Source organism: Hippocampus guttulatus, chromosome 4, assembly GCF_054856545.1.
Source record: "Hippocampus guttulatus isolate MCC_2025c chromosome 4, RoL_Hgut_1.0, whole genome shotgun sequence".
NCBI classification, from domain to species: domain Eukaryota; kingdom Metazoa; phylum Chordata; class Actinopteri; order Syngnathiformes; family Syngnathidae; genus Hippocampus; species Hippocampus guttulatus.
Window position 1 is genome coordinate 17,991,582 of NC_141264.1, and position 23,802 is coordinate 18,015,383.

Genomic DNA, 23,802 nt, shown 5'->3' on the forward strand with positions numbered 1-23,802 from the left:
GTATCGTGATTGTATCGACCAGTCACATTCAAACTTAGGTTAAGTAGGAGTCTGCATACACTCGCAACCATTTCAATTGCCTCGGATTAACCCAAACACATTTGCGCTGTTCTACTAGGCTTTTTCTTCTTTTTTTTTTTTTTCCATAAGCCTGAAGCTATTGTGCTGAGGCTGACGACTATTTCAAACTGTTGTGTTTATATGCCAAACATACCTTGAGAAATCATGGCCAAAATGCTCAACTTTGTTTTCCAACTGTATGACAAAATCTTTCAAACACTGAGAAAATCTCTTATGATGTGATAAAAACAAGTTTGAACTTATTTTCCATAATTGAAAAAGGCATTTTTGCTGCAAACACAACACAGCAACTTCTTCCTGGAACTGGGACCTTGGAAAAGGTGGAGAGAATTATGAGCAATTCAAAATACTCGACATCAACTAAAAATACTAAAACATCTAAACTTCATTTGGAGTTAATCAGAAGTATTTTAAAAAGTGGCAGGTGTGTGTTGACTCCCATTTAACATGAGTAGGAATGACTGATTAATTCTGAACACGTCCCCTGTTAAAAGGGTGTGCACACTTTGACAAACACAATATCACACTTGTTGAGTTTTAGTTACCCTCTGAAAATATATTTTTTAATTAAATTGTGTTGTACAGGTTATAGGTCACATTGTGCGGAAATTTTGAAATGATTTATCTTGATCTCATTTTATTTATAGCACCAAAAAACGGACATTTCAACAGGGGTGCACAAACTTTTATAACCACCGCAAAACTAACATTCAGAAGTATGGCAGCCTTAAAATATGGCAGATGCAGTACACAGATGAGTAAATTCAGTACACAATCTGATGTGGTGCAAATATGAAGCTACATGTCTTCTGAAGCTGATAAGAAAATTGAAAAATAAAATTATTGTAATGTTTAGAACATGGCTAACGGTTCATATAAAATAAAAATCATTTCTGCTAAGCACTACATAGTTAGCATATCAGTGGGAAAAAAATGGTAATAAAACGCACAACTGTGTATTTGAAAAAATGCAAAAAAACATTAATCAGCAACTCAATGATTCACAAAAATATGTTTTTTCATACTTTTGTTCAAATCCTACATATCTTTATTAAGATGAATTACCCGATCATTTCTGGCACTGCTTTATGTCTTGACTGTCAAAGACTGTTGTGGTCCACACGGACAATAAAAGATGGGGAAGCTCCACTTGAGCTTGTCTTCGCGTGGCAGTGGGCGTTGTTTGTTTTCAGAAGGTTTGCCGAATTACTCAGGGAAGTTTTGATGAGAGGCTGCACCATTCTCAATGTCATGAATGCATATTGACATAATGATGTTTAACTTCAGCACATGTTTTTATTTCAAAAAAGTTAGCTGCCATTCATCGTTGGGTTTATACAAACAGAAATGTGTGAGAAAGATGACTCAGGAGTTGAAAAAAGTGGCAAATAAGTACTTCAGCATTAGTTTTTTTTTTGTCGTCTGAGGAGTAAATAATTTTTGGCCTCCTTACTAGTTGCTTTTCCGTCTTTGGACAATGTCCAACCTGCTCAGTGTACGTGCGTGAACAATCTCAAAGGTGTCAACTCAGCCTGAGTTTACCATGCTTGGCCATATTTGACCTTTTGTGGGTCCATGCTCGGTTGGGATGGATAGATGGCTAATATTTAGTCAACGCACGCTCGGCTGATATGAAGAAAGACTTTATTAAGACGTGAACACCTCAGTTGATAAAGAGGCACAACCCACTGTTTATAATGTTCTAGTTGATTGAGAAGAGCATACACTCTTTGTTGAAGTAACAATACAGTACACTGGAATCTTCCTTATACAGAAACCAGAGAAGTACATGAACAAAAGAGGAACGTAAGGAAAGCGTACATTTCCACAATCAATCTGCACTGACAATACAGTAGGGCCATCACAAATGTTTGTTTTAATTGCAGGAGGATGTACGGTGATGTTGAAAGATTAGCAGGAAAACATCGAGGGAGCACGATGTACGTCAGAAGGCGATGGAGAAGATGTGTTGTTGTAAGACACTTCTTCATGCATGTGTGATATGGTGCTGACACCCACAGTGTCATAATGTTACCCCACCTCAACTGCAAACAGTCAATAAACTATATTACATGGCACGGGTCATTTGGGGACCAGTTCACCCAGTTGATGCCAATGGAAGCAGACGGGATGGCGCTTGGATGGGGGATACTGACGCTCAGCCTCTATTTTGGACTGTCTGCTGCATCCAGTGGTATGTAGGCTCAGACTGGACACTTCATTAGGAACACCTGTATGCTCTTATCCAATGCCAGAGCTGTATCAATGTTATGGATGCCATTAAACCGTTCCAGTCAACCCCCGCGCCCCCCCCCCCTCACCCCCTCCCAAAAAATTAAAAAAACATTTTTTTTGTGTGTTTTTGAATAAGGAAAATTGCACTTTATAAAAACTTGGTGTAGTATCACAATGGAATGGCGTGTAAGGAATTAGTAAACGACATCATGATTTATTCATTGCCTCCAGTGGTGTGCGATGTGGCCACCAGGGGCAGTATGCTACGGTTATTCAGACAAATGAATACATTTCACACCTGCTGGAGGTAAACTCGTAATATCAACATATATCTTTTTTCTTTTCAAGTCCCAGTTCAGACGGTGACAACACAGCCAGTATTTACAGGTAAGGCCACCTTAAAGCAGACAAATTGAGAAATGTTAGTTTCTTAATTTAACTCTGTTTTAATAATACAGTATGTCGATGACATGCTTTTGTCTAAATGCCTCAAATATGAAGAATTATATACACTGTATATATATTACAAGATTAAAAAGCTTTTAATGAATCTATTCAGCTGTTTCCATAAGTCACTTCATTTGCAACCCCATTTACAGAAGTGAGCGCCTCCCACGATGACCATTTCTGCAGCACATGGGGAAACTATCATTTCAGGACTTTTGATGGAGAATTCTTCCAGCTTCGCTCCAATTGCAACTATCTCCTTGCATCCAACTGCAAGGGCAGCTATGAAGACTTTAACATCCAGTTGCAACGGCAGGAAACGGGCTTGGCCGTTCCTCTCAAGCGTGTCACTATGAGACTGGAGGGAGCGGTAGTGGAATTGTCAAACTCCTCCATCCTGGTCAATGATAGAATGTGAGTATAAGTGAACATTTGACAAGGTGAATGTATTATAGCTCATACATGGAGGTTAATCCACACCTGTAATAACTCCTCTCTCTCTAGTGTGACGCTGCCTTTCAGTCAGGCAGGCCTCTCTATCGTAAAAACATTCTCCTACGTTAAGTTTGAGGCAACAAGTGGTGTGGTTGTCATGTGGAATGAAGAAGACACGGTTTGGGTAGGTTCAACCACCAGATTGTTATTCCACATTAAAATGAATGGAAATGTCATTAATTTGTTCCAACCGCCCCCCCCCCCCAAAGAAACTAAGTCCCCAACCGATATGGATTTTATTGGGACCAACGCTGATTGCAATATGCATAATAAAATTCGGAGAACCGAATCATTCTTAACCACAGATTTATTGAAAGGGTGAATATGCTGTCTTGAAGCTTCTAGCAAGATTTAAATGTGGCCTCACTTCACTCCTCCCTCGACCCCTTGCGTCTGCCCAAAGAAATGACCCCAACTCACTAACGCGCATGCATGGTGTCATGCTAAAGCAGCTACATTGCTAGCATGACTTGCTAGCATGCCAAAATTGAAATGCTACAGGTTTGATGTCATATTTTTTGGGACAATACCATTAATTAAAATATAAGAGACCTGGTTAACTGACCTGATGACCTGATGGAAAGAGTTGCGAGTTCAAACCCGAAACATTATGTAAGTGCCCTTGAGCAGGACATTGAGTCGTGTCTGCTCAGCGAGGACCGTAAAATGAATTTTCACATGCGATGGATTAGCGGCCTCTTAGAATTTTTGTGCGATTTGCAGGTTGAGTTGGATGCAAAGTACAAGAATCAGACTTGTGGTTTGTGCGGTGACTTCAATGGTGATCACACTGATGGTGAGTAAATATTTCACGAGGGATGTTTGATATCACTGTTTTCAGATTGTTCGTAGTACGAGTATTGCCTTTGCCGACAAGTAACGTTACCACAAATTATTTTGATACATAAAATTTCAATTAACACAATGGAAGATACATGTGAACCAAGACTTTTCTAATGCAGATGATTATTTGCTGATGTGTCAAAGACTAACTTTTTTTTCTCCTTTTTTTCCATTTTATATTTTACCTTTTTCTTTGAACTGCTTTCCAGTTGGTGTATTCTTCTTACATTTCCCTAAAATACATCCTCCACTGTGTTTAAAGATAATCCAATATACAAAATGCCACACTAGCACATGTCATTCTTTGACCTGAAAAAAGAAAAACTCAAACATTTAACATTCACCTTACATTTTAACGTTGTTTTTTTTATATTTTTTTTTACATTTATGAAAGATTAACCTTTTTGCTTTTACTCTGGGGTCTTTTGGAAACAAAAACTGGCTATGTTAATAGACTATGAAATCATTTCAAATTTTGGGGGGGATACCTTGAATAATATTAAATGATTTACCACAATCCCAATTGAAATGGACCAAACGTTCTTTTCCAGGGCCACCTGAGGAATTAGACGAGGCCTGGAAAACCAACGGTCCAACTGACAACTGTGACGAAATCTTGCCGCCTTTCCCTCCAACCTGCTCAATAAGTCAGGTATCTAATAGAAGGATGGCCTCAAATAAATATTTGTCAAACACAGGTTAAACTTGGTGCTTTGTTCCCGCAGAGAGCCGAATGTGAGACTTTCGTGTCCGGGGCTGCTTTCCTCAGCTGTCATGACCGAATCAACAGTGCGGCCTTCGTGGAAGCTTGTGTGAGGGACTTGTGCTCCTGTAAAAGCAACTCCACCTCTTGCTTATGTTCAACCATGGCAGAGTACTCGCGCCAGTGCGCACACGCGGGCGGAGCGCCGCAGGAATGGAATGCACATTTGTGCGGTGAGGAAAACCAACATTTGAGATGCTTTTATCACTTTTATTTACTTATACTCCTGTTTTTTAATGAATAGCGAAAAAAATGTGCCCGGTTAACATGGAGTACAAACAATGTGGAAGCCCTTGCACGGACACCTGCAGTGACCCACAGAGGAGCCAAGTGTGTGAGGAACACTGCGTAGATGGATGCTTCTGCCCAGCTGGTAGGGTTGCATACAAACAGACACAGTGCTACCTTGAGATAGGTGTTATATAACTTTCAGATTTTGAGATACAAGCTGTTGTTCAGATGCTATTTTGCTTTGACTTATGAGGAGAAACGCCACAGACAAGCTAACAGATAGCAAATTTGTAGCAGTGTGACAATGCTGTGCTACAATGGCTATTTGGATGCAAACAGTGGAGCAACAAATGTAGATGTGTGTTAATATGCCAATAATATACCAGTACACACAGGCATATATACTGTATATATACAGTATATACTTGCCCGCAGCGAAGAATGCATAATATAACTGCCGAACTGAGGAGCAGAGACCAAATATACTAATTGGACAGTATACCCATGTCTGTATTATACTTCAGTAATACTCAAAACAGTTCAATACAGTATACTGTATATGTATAATTTTTTTTACTATGACCGAACACCAGGCATTGCCTTAACAGTGCCATTATCTGTCATGCTCAAAAAATGTAACGATATGTATTCTAACTTTTGGAGCATGCATGTTCTCCCGTGTTATTGCTCATGCTTTGGCTCAAACAATGAGCAATAATTTCCCAACTTGTCTCGGAAGGGACCGTCTTGGATGACATTGGTGATCGTGGCTGCTTACCTGTGGACCAGTGCTCTTGTATGCACAACGGCACGCCTTACAAACCTGGCGAATCCTACTCTCAGGCCTGTCAGACATGGTGATGACGACACTCTCTTCTTCATCCGGTTTAGTGAAGCTGCTTTGTGAAGCTGACTTACCGGTAATTTTATTTTGGCAGCACGTGTACTCAGGGCGAGTGGAGGTGCCATGACACCGACTGTCCTGGTGTCTGCTCTGTACTGGGTGGCTCACACATCTCCACCTATGATGATAAGACATACACTTTCCATGGAGACTGCTCTTACGTTCTCACAAAGGTAAGGCATTTACATTGCTCAAGTCTAATTAGGTTCATATTTTTCCTGACAATGTTGCTCTAATTCCAGACTTTGTAACCATTAGAGCATTCAATTTGTTGGGCTCAGTACCTAATAACGTGGCAGGCATCTTGGAATTATATGTACGGAGGATAGTGACCGCACCAGCCAGTGAATATCAAAAATCTGTGTGTATTTGACATCCTGTTGTAATTGCCTTGAGAAAAATTTTTGATATTAATCATACCCAATTTTATAACCACACCCGATAAAGTCACAATCATGCTCCATACTACGTGTGTTGACCAACAGCAATAGTTGTAATTCTCTGAACCAGTGGTACAATACATGTTGTCCTCTGTAGGAGATGAATGGCACTTTCATTGTCCTGGGTGACCTTGTCAAGTGTGAAAAATCCGATAAATCAACTTGCCTGACTGCAGTCACTCTATTGCTGCCAAAATCCACGGTAAGGATAGTTTTGTTTACACGCCATAGAAGACATACCGTATTTTACTATATTTAAAGCATTTTTCACATGCAGATGATGATTGCTGTTGACTCGAGCGGTCAGGTTTTCGTCAACAAACTCACCTCTCGTCTGCCTTTCTTCACCGGTGAGTGTGTTCCTTTTGTTTTCGTTTCTTGTCATGAAAAATGAAGACATTCATGTGACTTGGATCACCTTTATGCAGTCAGTAATAATCTTTGTTTTCCCAACAGATGATGTCACAATCTTCAGCCCATCCACATTTTATGTTGTGATCCACACTGTCTACGGGCTTCACCTCGAGGTTCAGCTCACGCCCATCATGCAGGTTTATATCAAAGTCAGTCTTCCCCATAAAGGAAAACTCCTTGGTAAGTTGTCGTATTTGACCAAAACCTTTGTCCTTCCTGGCTACTCTCTTCCATCAGGTAACTTTTCTTTCTTTTCTTCCTCTCCCTTTTGCAGGTCTTTGTGGGGATTTTAACGACGTTGAATGCAATGACTTCCAAACCAGAAGTGGGATGATCGAAGGGACGGCTGCCGCATTTGCCAACTCGTGGAAGACAAAAGGAGGCTGTCCAGAAGTCAACAATACACTTGGTGACCCGTGTCTTTTGAGTGTAGATAAGGGTAAGTTATTGTAATTTAAGAAATAAAAAACAACAACATATTATTTAGAATTATATACAATTGCAATATTTTATCAAAAGTGATCTACCAAAATCAATATATTGAGAAAAAGATCCCATACTGGAACTAGAAAACCATATATTTCAGGATCAGCCAGTCAGCATTTTAAAACCCTCCAAAGTATATTTTAAAGTCATGTTTTTACATTTTTCCGCATTCCCTAATGAATATACTGCCTGTGTGTGTGTGTGTGTGTGTGTGTGTGTTTAGAAAAATATGCTCACCACTGGTGCTCCATACTCATCGACACAACAGGGGTGTTTTCCAAGTGCCATCCCGAGATTAACCCAGAGGACTATCTCACTGTGAGCATTTGTGCGTCATACTTGTCTAAAATGGGCGTGCCTTGGTTTGGTCATTTTTGTTCATGGATAATTAATCTAAAATATTGTAAAGATACAATTAGACCACATGTCAAAACAAAATGTATTCATTTATTGGTTATCTAGATTCACACTGATATTTGATTGTTTTTTCATTGGCCAAACATAACTTCATACGTAAAAATAAAAAATGGACACGCTATCCATTTGGCATTGAGATTCTACATTATTCACTGAATATGAATGAGAGGCATGGTGGTAACTGAGCGTGCCGTTTAGTGCCATGTAAAAATGTATTCTTACTCTGGTGCGCAAGCTAGTTCCTTGCGCAAGCTAGTTCCTTGAGCACTTTCTAAACCTCAAAACATCCTCAGGACAGAAGATAATTGTATGAAGTGACTTTCATGCCATAAAAATAAGACACTCATAAAAAACTAAGTACGGCAGCGCTTATAAATAAAATGTATTATTATTATTATAAATATGTGATGTATTCTTACGCCGTTCCTAGACCAAGGCCCACCATGTAATTGTGTGCAGTAGTTTTTGCTAATTCACTTCCAAGTGAGTAAATGACAACATAAACTCCTTGTTGGGGATAATAAATCCATATTGAACAACACATTTAGCTTGATACGTTCTCTTTCTACAGTCTTGTATATATGACACGTGTGCTGGCGAAAACAGTTTGGACTCCGTATGTGCTGCTATGTCTTCCTACGTTCACGCGTGCGCCGCCGCCGGCGTCTCCTTGACGGGATGGCGGGAGGTCGTGTGTGGTGAGTTTCACCCGAACGTAGTGCACTTTACTGTAATCAATCAAAAGGTAACGTATATTATATTGCATGTTTTCTCAACAGGGAAATACACATCAAACTGCCCTTCAACTTTGGTGTTCGACTACCACATGACAAATTGTGGTCGCACGTGCCGCTCTCTGGGTCAGCCAGACTTAACCTGCGATGTCGATTTGACCCCGGTGGACGGCTGCGGCTGCGCTCAGGGAACTTACCTCAACGAGAGAGGCGAGTGTGTGCCGGATTCCCAGTGCTCCTGCCATGTAGGAGACACGGTGATACGGCCTAAGCAGATCATCAGGGTTCATGGACAAAGTTGGTGAGGACCATTCATTACTCGAAAAAATTAAGGATGTTCGACTTCCGGGCAAAAGTTCAGGATAAACCAAAAATGCACTAAAACCTTTAGAGGTGAATTTAAAAGGGAAGTCTGCAGATTTAAAACTGATATTTGAATGTCGCCTCACTGAACTAATCCCCAGTCCGAGTCGATATTATCCCCAGATTTTGCTTTATTTTCCCTCAAAATTGGCTCAAAGGAATCAAAAATTATTGTTGGAATTCCCCCTGGTGAAAATGACCAATAGGATGATAAAATATCCTCTGGCTTTCATACAATATGTAAATATAACTAAATTGTTTGACCCGATATCTTGAATACACATGTCAGGGACATGTGTAAAACAAGCATACATGGTCACTCTCAACTCGACTTTATCTGTTGAGCACTTTCAAAACAACCATCTCTGCAAATTAAGTGCTGTACATGGAGTAAAAATTAGGCATACAAAACAAAGAACGTTATACATTCATAACAAAAACACTATACACTATGAAACATTAAAACAATGCCAAGTCTCACTCTGACAAAGGATAAACTATAACTTTCGCCATCTTTTCTATGAATTTCAGCGTCTGCCATGGTGGAAAACTCACCTGTTCGGGAAACCTTCTAACTGAATGTAGGTACAAAACATAAAGGGCCCATCGGGTCATTTTCTTTAAAATTGTTCAAAATTATCTTATTTACTAATCACCCAGCCATCCATCTATTTTCTATAAAGCTTGTTGAGCGCTAATGAAAATTATGACTGGAATTTTTTTGACCAATGACATTGGATTGAGAGCACTGGTGTCCTTTCTAACAAACGTGTTCACTGATCAGCATGCAGTGCTCCAATGACTTTCTTCAACTGCTCAAGTGCAAAGCCCGGTGACACGGGGTCAGAGTGCCAGAGAACTTGTCAGACGCTGGACACAGAATGTGTAAGGCTCAAACTAATTTTTCAGAACTGATATTACACTTTTGTATAATCAGTTGTATGAATACTATTTTTGGAAAGGTAGTGGTGTACACTGTCTGCTATCGACCGTGCAGTTTTGTGTAATGCTTTGGTTGATGAGAATGCAATTTGCCATTGTGGTTCCACTTTACAGGTTAGCACGCATTGCGTCTCGGGCTGCATATGTCCTGCTGGCCTGTTAGCCGACGGTAAAGGAGGTTGTATTGAGGAGACGCATTGTCCCTGCACTTATAACGGACAATCCTACAAACCTGGAGAGACTGTTAAAGTGGACTGCAACACCTGGTATGTACTCTCTTATGTATCCTTTTGAATCAGTGTTGTATCCCATTTGGTTTATTTGAACTTTATCCCGTGATGAAAGCACATGTAAGAGCCAGCAGTGGGAATGCACCAATCGGCAGTGTGATAGAACCTGTACGATATATGGAGAAGGCCATTACATCACCTATGACGACAAGAAATTCTCCTTTAATGGGGACTGTGGTTACGTCTTTACTCAGGTATCACATGTGCTAAATGTTTGATTACCCTTTCATGTTTTATTGGAAATATTTGGATATTCTTCTGATGTTATTGTCACCTAGAATTACTGTGGGGACAACAAGGATGGCACCTTCAGGGTCCTGACCGAGAACATTCCGTGTGGACCAAGTGAAAGCACCTGCTCTACTGCTATCAAGCTCTACTTAGGGGTACAACATTCTGTGATAAGAAATTGAATGTCAACTATTGTTCAGGTTTATGAATGTGAGGACATACAAGGTTTTGAATTCACAAACGGGGTGCAGTGAACTGTTTTGTTGTATGCAGTTCGCAGTGTTCGGGCAACACAAAGAGGACACATTCAGTTACTGATGTGCTTACTGTTTTTTATTTGATTTGCTTGTGTGGTTTTCATACAAATATTTAGTGAAATTATGACTTTACTATTGCATTCGTCTTGTATGATACAGTATATTTCTGACCGACAACAGTAATGCAAACATATCTGTACCTCAACTTTTCATAAAACAATTTATATATACTGTATATATATACACACACACACAGTATACACACACACACAAACTCAAAATTGCAGTTTGAAAATTGCAGTCTACTACATTGTGATGTCGATTCAAATGTGATTAATTAATTTACTTTTTTTTCTTTCTTTCAGAACATTGAAATTGTCCTTAAAGAGGGAACGGTCATCAAACAAAAAACAGGGTTAGAAATACCTTATAAAGTCCATACCGTTGGATTATATCTTGTCATTGAGGCAAAGAATGGTCTTGTTCTCATCTGGAATAAGAAGACAACCCTCATGATCAAACTGAGCTCCACATTTAAGGTGAGAGAAACCGCACCAGTGATTGGCGTTGTCTCTATAATTTAACTTTGTTTAATTGATCCCAGGGTAAAGTTTGTGGTCTGTGTGGGAATTACGACGGAAACATCAAGAATGACTTTACCACCCGAAACAAAGAGGTGGTGGTAGACGCCTTTCAATTCGGAAACAGCTGGAAAGTGTCACAGAGCTGTGCCAACACAAATGCACTTAAAAGTCCCTGCACACTGTATTCGCACAGACAAGCGTGGGCACTAAAACGCTGCAGCATCATCAATAGTGCGGTGTTTGGTATCTGCCATTCAAAGGTAATGCAACCGCATTTATGTTCTATACAATACACTTGTGGGTCAAACTATTCATTTTGACAATGATTATTCTTCAAAGGTGGATCCCCAGTACTATTATAATGCCTGTGTAAGAGACACGTGTGCCTGTAATACTGGAGGAGATTGTGAATGCTTCTGCTCTGCTGTAGCGGCCTATGCAGCCGCCTGTAATAAGGCTGGAGCTTGTATCAAATGGAGAACTCCGTCTGTCTGTCGTAAGTGCTCGTTACAATTTTTCTGTGCAGAATAAATAGAAATCTGACCTATTTGGGGGAATAGGCCCACGGGCCACTCATGTAGCCCTAGAGGGCTCCCTGTTGCCCACGGGCACCATGTTGGTGACCCCTGATCTACATGATATTCATATTAATTTCTTGTCTTTAATCAGCTCTATTCTGTGATTACTACAATCCTGACGGTGAGTGTGAATGGCACTACGAACCTTGTGGAAAACCTTGCATGAAGACTTGCAGGAATCCCTCTGGAAAGTGCTATACCCATATTCCAGCTTTGGAAGGTACGTCGGTCATTATCAGCATCTGACGCATCCCTAATCATTAAGCTGTTTTAACTCCTAAGGGTTGGCTTCCTGATTCTTGCCTAGAATGTGCTTGTACGATTGACTTTTTGGCTTTCAGGCTGCTATCCAAGGTGTCCACCTGATCAACCGTATTTGGAAGAGGTAACAATGAAGTGTGTGTCACTGGAGCAATGTGGGTGCTACGATGATGAAGGAAAGCATTATTCAGAAGGAGAGAGAATGCCTCAGATAAAAAACTGTCAGAAATGGTAGGATATTTTCTATCAATACATCCAAAAACACCTGAGCCAGGTGTAATTTTTAAAATGTGATAATCTAATTTGTTCTGCAGTCAATGTTCTTCATCGGAGAGGCAGTGCACCTACAGTGTTGAAGGTAAAAACATCACGCCACATGGTGGTTATTTTGTGAATGATTTCAGTTTTTTTTAACTCTTTCAACTTTTTTTGAAAAAAAAACTATATTCATCGTGTTTTATATTATTTTGCAGATTGCACTTGTTCTTATAATGGGGAAATATACAATTATGGAGATGTAGTATACGATACTCATGATGGAGACGGCACCTGTATTACTGCGATTTGTGGAGAACACGGAAATATTACAAGAGAAGTAAAAGTCTGCGGTTCCTCAACCACGCAGATGCCAACAACAACAGAATTTGTGTTTGTGACAACAGGTAATGAGCAACTATGAAATGCATGAATGATAAGCACGATGCTTTCTAATCAGCATGTATTATATTGCCGTGTGGAACAACGCACTGATTACGTAATGTTATGTTATGTTTTGGCTATCATAGAAAGACCAACCTCTGCAAAGGCCCAAACTACCACAGAGAAACCGACCACAACAACCCTCCAACCCACCACATTCACAAAAGAACCCACTACAATTACGACAACAACATCACTTAAGCCATCCATACCTACAACTGGCCTACCATCAACACCATCCGACTGTTTTGTTTGTCACTGGTCACATTGGATCAACAATCATTACCCTGCTCCTGTCCCCAGTGGTGGAGATTATGAATCTATAGCAAGAGTGAATGATCCAAGTCTGAATGACTGCAATCAACCACTTGAAATTGAATGCAGAGCAAAAGCATTTCCTGATGTACCTTTGGATCAACTCGGTCAAAAAGTAACATGCAACCCGACCGATGGACTGAAATGTCAGAATAAAGAACAAGGCATACCTCCAATTTGTTATGACTATGAGATTAGAGTCAAATGCTGCATCAACCATTGTGTTACTCCAACCAAAGCTACAACTACAAGGGGCACAACAAGTGCAGTAACAACAGAAAAGCGCACCCCTACAACAACCACAACCACAGAAAAGCCCACAACTATGGCCAAAACAACTATCCCACACACAGTAGAACCCACCACAATTACTGCAGAACCAACCACGATGACAACAACCACACAAAAGCCATCCACACCAACAACCACTCCAACAAAGGCAACCACACTTACGACTGAACAGATTAAAACCACCACAACCACAGAAAAACCCACCACCACAGTTACGCAAGAGGCCAGCACTACTGTTGCTGTAACAACACAAAAATCCACAACTGTGGCTGCTATAACCATCACAGCCACACAATTACCCACCACAGCTACAGAAAGACCAACCACCATTACAGAATATCCAAGCACAGCAACAGAGATCCAAACCACAACAATCGCAGTTACAGAAAAACCCAGCACAGCATCAACGGAGAAGATAAGCACAATTGTTCCAACAATGGAAAACCCCACAACAACTACAGAAAGACCAACTACTGCAACAACCACGGTACAAAAACCGACAACCACAGTTTCACAAACTGCTGGCATTACCACCACGACATCCAAAGTTACAGAAAAAGTAACCGGAACAATGACAGAGCAACCAAGCTCAACTGCCAAAACTACAGAAAAACTGACCACGGAAGTGACAGAAAAGCCTACCACCATAACAACTGCAACGGTACCCACAACAAAGCCGCCCAGAACAACAACAGAAGGTCCCGCAACAACTTCAGTCACATCAACTGGAAAACCAATGACCACAACAACCCCTGAAGTAGTCACAAATACAGTTGTTCCAACCGCTCCATCAACACCACCCTTGATAACAATTACTACAGAGTCCCAGACTACAACGACAGAAAAACCCACCACAGCAACCCTCCATCCCACAACATTTACAGAAGAACCCACCACCATCACAACCACTACACAAAAAACATCCAAACCAACAACTACTCCCACAACAGTTACAACCGAAAAGGCCCAAACCACCACAACCACAGAAAAAACACCATCAACAGCAGCTGACTGTTTGGTTTGTCACTGGTCAGATTGGATCAACAATCATTACCCTGATCCTTCCCTCAGTGGTGGAGATTATGAAGCCATTGCAAACATAACTGATCCAAGTCTGAATGACTGCAACCAACCACTTGAAATAGAATGCAGAGCAAAAGCATTTCCTGATGTACCTTTGGATCAGCTTGGTCAAAAAGTAACATGCAACCCGACCGATGGACTGATTTGCCATAACAAAGAACAAGGCATACCTCCAATTTGTTATGACTATGAGATTAGAATCAAATGCTGCATCAACCATTGTGTTACTCCAACCAAAGCTACAACTACAAGGGCCACAACAAATGCAGTAACAACAGAAAAGCCCACCCCGACGACAACCACAACCACAGAAAAGCCCACAACTATGGCCAAAACCACCATCTCACCCACAGTAGAACCCACCACAATTACTGCAGAACCCACCACGATGACACCAACCACACAAAAGCCATCCACACCAACAACCACTCCAACAAAGGCAACCACACTTACGACTGAACAGATTAAGACCACCACAACCACAGAAAACCCCACCACAGTCACAGAAAAACCCACAACCACAGTTACGCAAGAGGCCAGCACTACTGTTGCTGTAACAACACAAAAACTCACAACTGTGGCTGCTACAACCATCACAGCTACAGAAAGACCAACCACCGTTACAGAATCTCCAAGCACAGCAACAGAGATCCAAACCACAACAATCGCAGTTACAGAAAAACCCAACACAGCATCAACGGAGAAGATAAGCACAATTGTTCCAACAACGGAAAAAAATCCAACTATCACAGAAAACCTCACAACAACTCCAGAAAGACCAACTACTGCAACAACCATAGTACAAAAACCCACAACCACAGTTTCACAAACTACTGGCATTACTACCACAACATCCAAAGTTACAGAAAAAGTAACCGGAACAACTACACAACAACCGAGCTCAACTGCCAAAACCACAGAAAAACTGACCACAGAATCTACAGAAAAGCCTACCACCATAACAACTGCAACGGTACCCACAACAAAGCCACCCAGAACAACAACAGAAGGTCCCACAACAACTTCAGTCACATCAACTGGAAAACCAATGACCACAACAACCCCTGAAGTAGTCACAAATACAATTGTTCCAACCGCTCCATCAACAGCACCCTTGATAACAATTACTACAGAGTCCCAGACTACAACGACAGAAAAACCCACCACAGCAACCCTCCATCCCACAACATTTACAGAAGAACCCACCACCATCACAACCACTACACAAAAAACATCCAAACCAACAACTACTCCCACAACAGTTACAACCGAAAAGGCCCAAACCACCACAACCACAGAAAAAACACCATCAACACCAGCTGACTGTTTTGTTTGTCACTGGTCAGATTGGATCAACGATCATTACCCTGATCCTTCCCTCAGTGGTGGAGATTATGAAGCCATTGCAAACATAACTGATCCAAGTCTGAATGACTGCAACCAACCACTTGAAATAGAATGCAGAGCAAAAGCATTTCCTGATGTACCTTTGGATCAGCTTGGTCAAAAAGTAACATGCAACCCGACCGATGGACTGATTTGCCATAACAAAGAACAAGGCATACCTCCAATTTGTTATGACTATGAGATTAGAGTCAAATGCTGCATCAACCATTGTGTTACTCCAACCAAAGCTACAACTACAAGGGCCACAACAAATGCAGTAACAACAGAAAAGCCCACCCCGACGACAACCACAACCACAGAAAAGCCCACAACTATGGCCAAAACCACCATCTCACCCACAGTAGAACCCACCACGATGACAACAACCACACAAAAGCCATCCACACCAACAACCACTCCAACAAAGGCAACCACACTTACGACTGAACAGATTAAGACCACCACAACCACAGAAAAACCCACCACAGTCACAGAAAAACCCACAACCACAGTTACGCAAGAGGCCAGCACTACTGTTGCTGTAACAACACAAAAACTCACAACTGTGGCTGCTACAACCATCACAGCTACAGAAAGCCCAACCACCGTTAGAGAATCTCCAAGCACAGCAACAGAGATCCAAACCACAACAATCGCAGTTACAGAAAAACCCAACACAGCATCAACGGAGAAGATAAGCACAATTGTTCAAACAACGGAAAAAAATCCAACTATCACAGAAAACCTCACAACAACTCCAGAAAGACCAACTACTGCAACAACCATAGTACAAAAACCCACAACCACAGTTTCACAAACTACTGGCATTACTACCACGACATCCACAGTTACAGAAAAAGTAACCGGAGCAATTACACAACAACCGAGCTCAACTGCCAAAACCACAGAAAAACTGACCACAGAATCTACAGAAAAGCCTACCACCATAACAACTTCAACGGTACCCACAACAAAGCCACCCAGAACAACAACAGAAGGTCCCACAACAACTTCAGTCACATCAACTGGAAAACCAATGACCACAACAACCCCTGAAGTAGTCACAAATACAATTGTTCCAACCGCTCCATCAACAGCACCCTTGATAACAATTACTACAGAGTCCCAGACTACAACGACAGAAAAACCCACCACAGCAACCCTCCATCCCACAACATTTACAGAAGAACCCACCACCATCACAACCACTACACAAAAAACATCCAAACCAACAACTACTCCCACAACAGTTACAACCGAAAAGGCCCAAACCACCACAACCACAGAAAAAACACCATCAACACCAGCTGACTGTTTTGTTTGTCACTGGTCAGATTGGATCAACAATCATTACCCTGATCCTTCCCTCAGTGGTGGAGATTATGAAGCCATTGCAAACATAACTGATCCAAGTCTGAATGACTGCAACCAACCACTTGAAATAGAATGCAGAGCAAAAGCATTTCCTGATGTACCTTTGGATCAGCTTGGTCAAAAAGTAACATGCAACCCGACCGATGGACTGATTTGCCATAACAAAGAACAAGGCATACCTCCAATTTGTTATGACTATGAGATTAGAGTCAAATGCTGCATCAACCATTGTGTTACTCCAACCAAAGCTACAACTACAAGGGCCACAACAAATGCAGTAACAACAGAAAAGCCCACCCCTACAACAGCCACAACCACAGAAAAGCCCACAACTATGGCCAAAACCACCATCTCACCCACAGTACAACCCACCATAACGACACCAGAACCCACCACGATGACAACCACCACACAAAAGCCATCCATACCAACAACTAGTCCAACAAAGGTAACCACACTTACTACTGAACAGATTCAGACCACCACCACAGTTACGCAAGAGGCCAGCACTACTGTTGCTGTAACAACACAAAAACTCACAACTGTGGCTGCTACAACCATCACAGCAACACAACTACCCACCACATCTACAGAAAGACCAACAACTGGTACGGAATCTCCAAGCACAGCAACAGAGATCCAAACCACAACAATCGCAGTTACAGAAAAAACCAGCACAGCATCAACGGAAAAGATAAGCACAATTGTTCCAACAATGGAAAAACCCACAACTACCACAGAAAATCCCACAACTACAGAAAGACCAACTACTGCAACAACCATAGTACAAAAACCCACAACCACAGTTTCACAAACTGCTGAAATTACCACCTCAACATCCAAAGTTACAGAAAAAGTAACCGGAACGATGACACAACAACCTAGCTCAACTGTCAAAACCACAGAAAAACTGACCACAGAAGCTACAGAAAAGCCTACCACCATAACAACTGAAAGGGTACCCACAACAAAACCAAGAACAACAGAAGGCCCCACAACAACTGCAGTCACATCAACGTCAGAAAAACCCACCACAGCTAAAGAAAACCTCCCCACCACTGTGACGCAAAAGGCCAGCACTACTGTTTACGTAACAACAGAAAAGCCCACAGTGAGAAGTACGGCCATCACAGCCACAGAAGAACCCACCACAGTCACAGAAAGACCAACCACAGTTACAGAATCCCAAACCACAACAACCGCAGTAACAGAAAAACCCAGCACAGCATCCACAGAGAAGATAAGCACAATTGTTCCAACAACGGAAAAACCCACAACTACCACAGAAAACCCCACAACAACTACAGAAAGACCAACTACTGCAACAACCGTGGTACAGAAACCCACAACCACAGTTTCACAAACTGCTGGCATTACCACCACATCCAAAGTTACAGAAAAAGTAACCGGAACAACAACACAACAACCGAGCTCAACTGCCAAAACCACAGAAAAACTGACCACGGAAGCTACAGAAAAGCCTACCACCATCACAACTGAAATGGTACCCACAACAAAGCCACCAAGGACAACAACAGAAAGTCCCACAACAACTGCAGTCACATCAACTGGAAAACCAATGACCACAACAACCCCTGAAGTAGTCACAAATACAATTGTTCCAACCGCTCCATCAACAGCACCCTTGGTTACTTCCAATATCACCACCATCCCCACAAAACCTACCACAGCGCCAACAGAAAAACCTTCAACAACGTTGTCAACAACGTTGTCAACAACTCCGACAACAGCCGGCGGCACCACCCAGTGCTTCTGCAAATACCTTGATCAAATTTTTGCTCCTGGTAAGTACTGACTGTTGTTTTGTCTTTGTTGTCATTTGATATACCATACTCGGTTCACATCTGATAACAACAAGCTATCACCATAAGAACCAATCATTTCATGATGTTAAATTCTGCAAAGGCTTTTCTCAAACTGACTTGATTATTCATTCATTATTTTTAGGGACTACCATTTACAACAAGACAGATGGAGCAGGTTGGTGTTTCGTTGCATATTGCAATGAGACTTGCAATGTTGAGAAGTTTGCAGGACCGTGTCAGCCAACTACTCCACCAAGTCCCACCACCGCTTATACAACTGCCATAACGACCAAAGTTGTCACAACCGCCAGTACCATCGGCGTATCTACTGAAGCGCCCCACAAAGACTGCGATTTTCTCATCCCACCAAGAAAGGTACCTGACTTATACAAACGGTGATATTTGGAATACACCGGTCACTGATGGCTATTCTCTCAGGAAAGCAATGAGAATCATAGGGCAGCATTTGATCTAATCAGGAAATGCGCTTCTAATTGGACATCCCAAAATGTACATTTAGATAGTGTCGTGGCAAGGCAGTTTAACGTCTGAGGTGCATTTCAAACACCGTCACTCAAAATGCTTCACCTAATTACTCGTACATCTACAAACATTTACAGACAAAAAAGTTCGAGGCATTTAGATGAAAAATAAAGAAATAAAAATAGGTGAATAAAATTACTAAAAGGACATACAGTGCAAGAACAAGAATTTGGGGGGAAATTCTGTTGCCAGTTTATTTAATTTCTGTACAGCATAACAGCTAAATGCTAAATGTTTGCTTTAAAATCTGGGCACCACGAATTGACCCCAGACTGCAAACGTCAGAGCCCTACCGGGCCTGTATTCAATTAGCATTTCTTTAATAATCAGGAACTGCAACTCTTGTGGATTGCAAAGAGAAGAACAATGGGGAAAAAAAAACCAATGGTTAGATTGCCAGAGTAAACGAGGTTTGTGTCGTAATGTGTCATTTGTCCTTTTCAGCATGGCGAGTCTTGGATTTCAAGCAACTGTACCTTTTCGAGATGCGATGATGGAAAAGTCCTGACAGAACATAAGCCATGCGAACCAATAACCATGCCTGTGTGTGAAAATGGCCAACCACCAGTGAGGGTTTATGATGAAGATGGTTGCTGTTTCCATTACGAATGCACCTGTGAGTTCAATCGGAAGCACCTCTGGGATTCCACATGGGGAAAAAAAAGATCCTAAAATCATTAATCTTCCTGTCCAAATTGATTTCTGTCACTTTGTAGGTATTTGCAGTGGCTGGGGAGATCCACACTATGTGACATTTGATGGTCAATACTACAGCTTTCAGAAAAACTGCACCTATGTCCTGTTTAAAGAGATTATTCCTCGTCACAATTTTACCGTCCTTATTGACAATGAAAACTGCGACGCCACCGGTGAAGTCACCTGTGCGAACAGCTTGATTGTGTATTACAAAAGCTATGAAGTCATTCTCACACAGGAGAGGGGCACAAATACAATCAACACGGTACATGTCTTTTTTTTTTGTGTGTTTCTTTGATATTTCGTTGATGCTTCACATTTAAATGACATTACGTCTAGTTTAAACATAAAGTGGGATTCTTGAGTGTCGACTCATACTTAATTGATGCGTTCAGGTCTACGTCAATGGCAAGAAAGTCATTCCAACGTACTCTAACGAAGACTTCATCATCACGAACACTGCGATCGAGCTGCTCCTGAGAATCCCGGCGATCGACGCCGTTGTGACGTTCAAGGGACTTTTATTCAGCGTTGACATCCCGTTTTCCCGTTTCCACAACAACACGGAGGGACAGTGCGGTGAGCCAATCTTGTATTTATTAACAAGATGAAAGAAGTCTTCGCGTTACAGTGCAGTCGCTACAGTCATGATCTGATTTCAACAGGTACATGTGACAATAATAGAAAGAATGACTGCAGATTACCCAGCGGGCAGATTCATTCCTCTTGCGCCGATATGGCTCATGAGTGGCATATACCAGATAAGAACAAACCATACTGCGAGAAGCCACCTGCGCCACCAACACCAAATCCAACACCAACGCAACCTACTTGTAACCCTGAAATTTGTGAAATTATAATCAGCAGGTAAATGAGCACAATATAATATCCGTTATTTCTTCAGTATCTTCCGTGAGTACTGGTAGTTGTCTTCATGACTGTTTTTTGGGGGGGGCTCAGTGTGTTTGAGGAATGCCACAAAGTCGTCTCGCCAGAGGACTATTATGAGGCCTGTAAATTTGATGTGTGCCACATGCCAAACTCCAGTGTGGGATGCTCCAGTTTGGAGGCGTACGCCATGATGTGTACTGCTGCGTCGGTCTGTATAGACTGGAGGAATGCCACGCAGGGGCAGTGCGGTAAGAGCATGTGGTTTAAGCGTAGCCCTTTTTGCACCGAGGACACTTAACTAACTTGCTGTATAAAGTGGACGTGGGTGCCCCACACCTCACAGTAACTGGTTACAACCATCGTCCCCCCCCTGCCAATCAGTGAAAAAGATTAATGATAAGTGTGAGTGTGAATGGTTGTCCATTTATGTCTGCCCTGTGATTGGCCGGCAACCAGTTCAGGGTGTACCCAGCCTACTGCCCGAAGACAGCTGGGATAGGCTCCAGTACGCCCGCGACCCTTGTGAGGATGAGCGGATTAGAAAATGAATGGATGGCTGTATATCTAAATTATATATTTTTTATACTTTACATATGGATATAACAATGAAATATCTGAAGTGAAAGTATTTTTAAAAATCTTCATTCTGTTTGTGAGCCCAATAGAGGGGGCATTCATTTATCTCGACGCATCAACAATTTTGTCTTATCGTAGAATATAAATGTCCTGCACATAAAGTCTACAAACCATGCGGGCCAATTGTGGAACCAACTTGCAATGAAAGGTAAACGACTCTCGTTTCACTCATTCTATTTGTATTTATGTACTTGCATGATTATGTAGCTCTGCGTTGCAAATCAGACACAGGTTAACGTTTTTTTGATATCATTGCATTTTCCTGCTTGTCGTCGTCGTAGATACAATAAAAAGTATACACAGCAATGCCAGGGAGAAAACTACTACCAGAAGTCTGACTGCAATACGTTTGTGGAGGGATGTTTCTGTCCACCTGGCACCATCTTATTCGGTTCAAGCTCCGACATCTGTGTCGTCGCCTGTAAGACTGACTGACCAACAATTATCAGATGACTGTATACGTGATTAAATTGATTTAAAGCCCTGAAGCATATGTTTTCCGTCAAAGGTTGCACTGGACCTGATGGCGAACCGAAAGAGGTATCCGTGGCAATGTTTCCCTGGTTCAGGTTACTAATATAGTATTAATTATGATTGACATATGCTTGACCACCCAAAGATTGGTGACACCTGGCTGAGTGGCTGCCAACAGTGTGTCTGTGATGCGGAGACGCTGAGCGTGCGGTGTGAACCTCGCGTTTGTCCCACTCAAGCACCCATAACTTGTAAGGAAGGCGAGGTGTTGATGAACCAAACGGTGGATTGCTGCCAGACCCTGACATGTGGTGAGTTGGAGAAGGTGTAACACATAAGGAGACTGAGAGAAATAGTTTAAAAGAATAAAATAGTCAGTCAAGAGGCTCCCTAATTACATTTCAGAAGATGAGTTTAATGGCATTTTCCGACAGGAAAAATGGCATTTAAATCTACGTGATATACTGTACTGTATATGATAATGATGAACCAGATTTATAGATGTCCTCGCATCCACTAAAATATTGCTTTATGAATTTTCTGCCCCATATGAATGTGCAATCTGTTGTCATCCCCAGTTGCTCTTTCTTCCAAATGTAAAATAAACACAAATGCCACCTACTTGCACGTAAATAACTGCAAGTCAGTCGCGCCAGTGGAAATGACAACCTGCGAGGGATCCTGCGGCGCGTCAACGTCAATGTGAGACTTCTCATTACGATAAATAGTACTTTTTCCTACTGTGTGCTTGGCAACAGTGATGATGTTTGAAACCATCTCGATCGGCTCAGGTACTCTGCGGTGAGCAACAGCCTGACGCACTCTTGCTCATGTTGTCAAGAAACGGCCACCAGCAAGAAGGAAGTGGAGATGATTTGTGCAGATGGCAGCAAGATGAAACACTCCTACATCTCGATTGAAAAGTGTGACTGTCAACTCACACATTGTACACAAAACACAACCCATCAATTTGGACATTTTTAATGGCTGTATCATATGCAAGGAGGCCAGTCACGGTTCAATAAAATCATTAATTCTGCTTCAAAAAAACAATTTGGCAATCAAAGCTCTATACTGTATGTCATGACCGCTTGTATAAGATCAAAGCAAAACAGAATGTTTATTTCACTGTAAACTATACATTCAAACCTATGGAAATGGCTCAGAACCATTTGAGCCTAAATAAACGAAGGATTCATATTTATTTGAGAATATTTGTAGCATGTTTGGAAACTACACTAAGGTACCCTCATTCAGGTTTAGCAAATATTCTAGCTGTTGAGCGTAAGTTGTTTGATTTGGTTCTATTTCAAAGTCTTCATATGTTTGTGTTTTGGGTTGGAAGAGTTTCTGTTCCTATATACTGTAAATTTGGGGATTTACTCATGAAATGGGGAAACGTGCAGTCAGACAGTGTCCATTGTGCAATGTATTTTGCTGAGCATTGACAAGAAGAATGTATTTGTGTTACTAATGCATTAAGACACTTTTCAATTAACATAAATGTCAAATTAAATCGATGGAATAATACATCCCACTGCTATGTACATTTCTTCTCTATCATGCATACACTGTTTTTTTGCAGAACAGAA

General features: G+C 41.5%; 1 protein-coding gene across 1 annotated transcript; it reads left to right on the forward strand.

The window, feature by feature from the left end:
• The first annotated feature begins 2,197 nt into the window (after positions 1-2,197).
• On the forward strand, positions 2,198-23,747 carry LOC147206323 (uncharacterized). Its single transcript, XM_086108908.1, has 42 exons — positions 2,198-2,275; positions 2,665-2,703; positions 2,916-3,177; positions 3,268-3,382; positions 3,982-4,054; positions 4,653-4,753; positions 4,827-5,037; positions 5,109-5,237; positions 5,835-5,952; positions 6,034-6,172; positions 6,537-6,641; positions 6,717-6,789; positions 6,896-7,033; positions 7,128-7,292; positions 7,563-7,657; positions 8,328-8,454; positions 8,536-8,791; positions 9,385-9,434; positions 9,638-9,738; positions 9,910-10,061; positions 10,141-10,279; positions 10,364-10,471; positions 10,939-11,112; positions 11,178-11,417; positions 11,497-11,653; positions 11,827-11,955; positions 12,077-12,227; positions 12,311-12,354; positions 12,470-12,658; positions 12,782-18,949; positions 19,113-19,345; positions 19,958-20,129; positions 20,230-20,474; positions 20,605-20,788; positions 20,875-21,076; positions 21,170-21,348; positions 21,815-21,884; positions 22,018-22,157; positions 22,245-22,276; positions 22,356-22,521; positions 22,789-22,912; positions 23,002-23,747. Exons 1-42 carry the CDS (start codon positions 2,212-2,214, stop codon positions 23,192-23,194), a joined length of 11,952 nt encoding a protein of 3,983 aa, XP_085965034.1. The 5' UTR covers positions 2,198-2,211; the 3' UTR covers positions 23,195-23,747.
• The last annotated feature ends 55 nt before the right edge of the window (positions 23,748-23,802 follow it).